This window comes from Rhinopithecus bieti, unplaced genomic scaffold (genome assembly GCF_001698545.2).
Source record: "Rhinopithecus bieti isolate Rb0 unplaced genomic scaffold, ASM169854v2 scaffold_7681, whole genome shotgun sequence".
Taxonomy (NCBI): Eukaryota; Metazoa; Chordata; class Mammalia; order Primates; family Cercopithecidae; genus Rhinopithecus; species Rhinopithecus bieti.
The window spans coordinates 3,581,936-3,586,103 of NW_016806571.1; the positions used below are offsets into that span (position 1 = coordinate 3,581,936).

The window sequence follows — 4,168 nt, forward strand, 5'->3', positions numbered from 1 at the left end:
CCACACCAAACAGGGCACAGAGCAGCGTGTGTGCACGTGTGCAGCTTCGACATGACCGCACACACACAGACGCACGATGGGGAAAGTCCCATGGAAACGCTTTTATTTCTGGAAGTTGGAAGAAAAACAACGTACACAACCTGAATGACACAGAGGGGCAGTACTGAAACCACAGGGGCCGCCGAGAGCCAGCCTTTCGCAGCAGACCACTGTTTTCCAGTGAGAGTGGTGGGCCATTCCAAAACAAAGCTAGAGGGTTCCAAACATCCAGAAAGGAAGCTGTTTCCCCCGACTCCATTACCTACACTACAGGATGGATTGCTTTTTGTGAGACCACTTCTTCCACTGTGCAATTTTTGCATTATTTACCCTCCCCCGATCTTAAAGCGATGTGGCGTCCAGGAGAGTGCAGCTGGTGCAGCTTGGCCGTCGCCGTGACGCAGCTGGAGCGGAAGGCGGCCCGTTCACTTCAGCCAGATCCACTTGTCTCCCACCTCGGTGTTGTACCCAGGGCTGTACTTGCGGCCTGGCAGCGCTCTGAATTGACGGAAGACACGGTCCGTCTGATAAGCTCCAATGGTGATTTCCGGGAGATAGACAGGAATGCTTGTGTAATTCAGCACATCAAACTTATCCTGAACCAGTAATCGCAGGTGGTGTAAAGAGCGATCGTCCTGCTGGAGCCACGGCCCTTTCTCGAACTTAAGGTATTCAATGTCCTCTACCACCCTTGTTGAATCTTCAGCTTCCCTTGCAGAATACTGTAAAATCTCACATTTTTCACTCATCTCAGGGAGGAAGGTTTTCTTATAGGCATTCTCAATGTCCTGCAGATAGGCAGAAGTGATCTTCATTTCATGTGGATCTCCTTTCTTCTGAATCCTCCTCTGGACCTCTGGAACAGGCACATCGATGTAGATCACCAGGTGCGGGGGCAGGTAATCGCAGGCGGTGACGTTCTTCACCTCGTTGTAGTGGTCCACACACTGCTTTCGGACGAATCCCTGGTTGTACATCGCGTCCAGGAACACAAAGTCACTGAAGATGGAGCGCTCCAATACAACACCTTGTCCTGTGGTCAGCAAGTGCTCCAAGGCATCCGAGTACTGCAGGAGGCGACTGCTGTACAACCAGGACTGCAGGCGGTAACTGTGGCCATCATTGCTTCTCGGATCATCATAAAATTTCTCCAAACTAAGATTGCCACTATACTCTATGGCAAGGGGCTTCCCATCTCCTGTGGTACTGTCTGCATAATGAATCCCTGCTTCGGGAAAGTGCTTGAAGCCTAGTTTCTCTGCTACTTCTTTTGCAAGTCTGCCTTTTCCGGTGCATATATTGCCATCTACAGTTATCACCCTGCTGTGCTCTGTCAGTCTTTTGCTTATTTTATCCCCAAATAGGAAATGCCACATTCCATAGCGCAGCTTGCACTGCACACTGCTATGAATTCCTCTCACGCGCTGGACGCCCGCCGCCAGGACCCGGGCGGACGCGGACCTCGGGGCCAGTTTCAGGAGCCGGAAGGCCATGGCTACCCGGTCAGCTCAGGCTCAAGGACCCAAGAGTATTTTGTATTTTTAATAGAGACAGGGTTTCACCATATTGGCCAGACTGGTCTCGAACTCCTGACCTTGTGATCCACCCACCTCAGCCTCCCAAAATGGTGGGATTACAGGCGTGAGCCACTGTGCCCGGCCTTAATTTTTTATAATTTTTGTAGAGACAAGGCATTGCTTTGTTGTCCAGGCTGGTCTTGAATTCCCGAGCTCAAGGGATCCTCCCACCTCAGCCTCCCAAAGTGCTGGGATTACAGGCATGAGCCACTGCACCCAGCTTGGAAGTGAATTTCTTTGATCAGTCCTTTGTCGAACTAGTTCCTTGTATTCCAAATGCAGGAATTTGTTTCATTTTAGTAGATACACAAAATTTGCTTCTCTTTAGCTTTTTCAGTGCTCAGACAAAATAAAGATGTCTGCTGGTAAACTTCTAAGATGTTTTGAAATGTTAATTCACAACATTTGGTACCTGGGAACAACGCTGCAGCCTAGGATATCACATCCATTGCAATTTTAAATATAATCTCCCTCACAATGCAGTAATGGAAAAAATCACACCTGAGATTTCCTGTAATTTCATCTCACTGATGAGATCTTTTAGACAAATCTCTTTTGAGCCTCCTTAAGGTTTAATAGTTGTGATATCAGAAAAGCACTTCTTTTGGAGCAGAAAAGCAGAATGAATGAGAGTTGAACAGAACAGGACCTGGAGAAAGGCTTAAGGATAGGATGTTTTATCACTGGGGATCTGGGGAAGAGGGGCTAGGAGACAGGTAGGTGCTGAGAGGTGAGAATGACAACTGGTTGGCAGGAGCCTAGTGAGGAGTTCAGCAAGGGGTAAGTGGGTACACCAACCAGAGGGCACCAGGCAATGGCGAGAAACCTGAGAGCAAGCAGTGTGTGGAATTCTAGGCACAGAGTCTGACAGCAGTGCTTAGATGGTTCCGGAGGTTGAAATGAATAAGAAAGGTCCCCACTGGGCATGGTGGCTCATGCTTGTAATTCCCAGCACTTTGGGAGGCCAGGCGGGTAGATCACCTGAGGCCAGGAGTTCGAAACCAGCCTGACCAACATGACGAAACCCTGTGTCTACTAAAAATACAAAAATTAGCCACGCGTGGTGGTGCACACTGGTAATCCTGGCTACTCAGGAGGCTGAGGCACAAGAATTGCTTGAACCCAGGAGGCAGAGGTTGCAGTGAGCCGAGATTGTGCCACTGCACTCCAGGCTGGGTGACAAAGGGAGACTCAGTCTCAAAAAAAAGGTAGGCCCCCAATTTCAGAGTCTCTGATAGCCCCACCTCTGTGTTGTGCAAACTCTTACCCTAGGTGGTATTGTCTCCCAGAGGCACCATCCACTCCAAAATTCTTGCTTCCTCACAAAAACCTCCTCTCCATCTCCCCCACCTCCATCCCACATAATATTTATAAATCAGAGAAAAAGAGGTTCTGACGTAGCAAATGCTGCTGTCCCCTGTCGTATCCGCCCAGCACTCACTGTTTCTATATATGCTGACAGCTTCTTCCTGCAAGCGTCTGGGACTCTCTGCCTGGGAGTTTTCCCTGATCACTGGAGCAGGCTTGACTCATGAGCAGGGCGGACCAGAAAAGCCAGGGTGTTCACGTCCCCAGGAGCAACTGCCAAACAATGATTGACTGGAGTTGGTGTATATTATTAATATATGCATTTCAGTTGCCTATTGCTGGTAACAAACCACTCTAAAATCCTGTGGCTTAAGACAACAACGATTTGTTATTTCTCATGATTCTGTGGGTGGGCTGGGTGATTCCCCTTTGGTCTTGTCTGGGTCACTCATGGAGCTGCTGCATTCAACTGCAGAGTGGCTAGGCTGAAAGGTCCAAGCTGGTATTGCTCGCATGTCTTACAGTTGATGCTGGCTGTTGGCCGGGGACTCTTTTTTTTTTCTTTAGACGGAGTCTCACTATGTTGCCCAGGCTGGAGTGCAGTGGCACAGTCTTGGCTCACAGCAACCTCTAACTCCAGGGTTCAAATGATTCTCCTGTCTCAGCCTCCCAAGTAGCTGGGATTACAGGCAGATGCCATCACGCCCAGTTAATTTTTGTATTTTTAGTAGAGATGGGGTTTTACCATGTTGGCCAGGCTGATCTTGAACTCCTGGACTCCAGTGATCCTCCCATCTTGGCCTCCCAAAGTGCTGGGATTACAGGCATGAGCCACCACACCCAGCCCACTTTGGTATTCCTCTACATTGCCTTTTCTCCTTTATGAGGCTAGTCCTGCTTCTTTACGTGGAGATCTGCACATTATCCTTATGTGGAGGTGGCAAAGCATCTCAAGGCCCAGGCTCTGAAGCTGTTACAATATCACTTCTGCCATTTTTACTGGTCAGAGCAAGTCACAAGATCATCACAGAGACTACTTCCATTAACTCACCTCTATTAATTTTGTTTAGATATTGTCACTGACTACCACCTTGAAGAGTCAGTAACATAATGGACTTAATGTGGGATACAAGCAGATGAGAGTGGAACAAGGTATATTGTACCCTGCACACCTTCCCTTGGCATAGGACTCCTCACTCTCATGCCTTTTTCCTGCCAGCACCTGTAATCCTTTGCCTGGTGGC

At 48.8% G+C, this 4,168-nt stretch overlaps 1 protein-coding gene across 2 annotated transcripts; it reads right to left on the bottom strand.

The window, feature by feature from the left end:
• Positions 1 to 81: 81 nt before the first annotated feature.
• LOC108532675 (NADH dehydrogenase [ubiquinone] 1 alpha subcomplex subunit 10, mitochondrial) lies at positions 82 to 1,562 on the bottom strand. 2 transcript variants are annotated; one of them, XM_017876861.1, is made up of 2 exons: positions 642 to 1,545; positions 82 to 535 (listed from the first exon to the last, which is right to left on the bottom strand). In XM_017876861.1, exons 1-2 carry the CDS (start codon positions 1,530 to 1,532, stop codon positions 470 to 472), a joined length of 957 nt encoding a protein of 318 aa, XP_017732350.1. In that variant the 5' UTR covers positions 1,533 to 1,545; the 3' UTR covers positions 82 to 469. The 2 variants fall into 2 exon arrangements, with proteins under 2 accessions (XP_017732350.1, XP_017732349.1); XM_017876860.1 differs by having other exon boundaries at positions 87 to 1,562.
• Between the last annotated feature and the right edge of the window lie 2,606 nt (positions 1,563 to 4,168).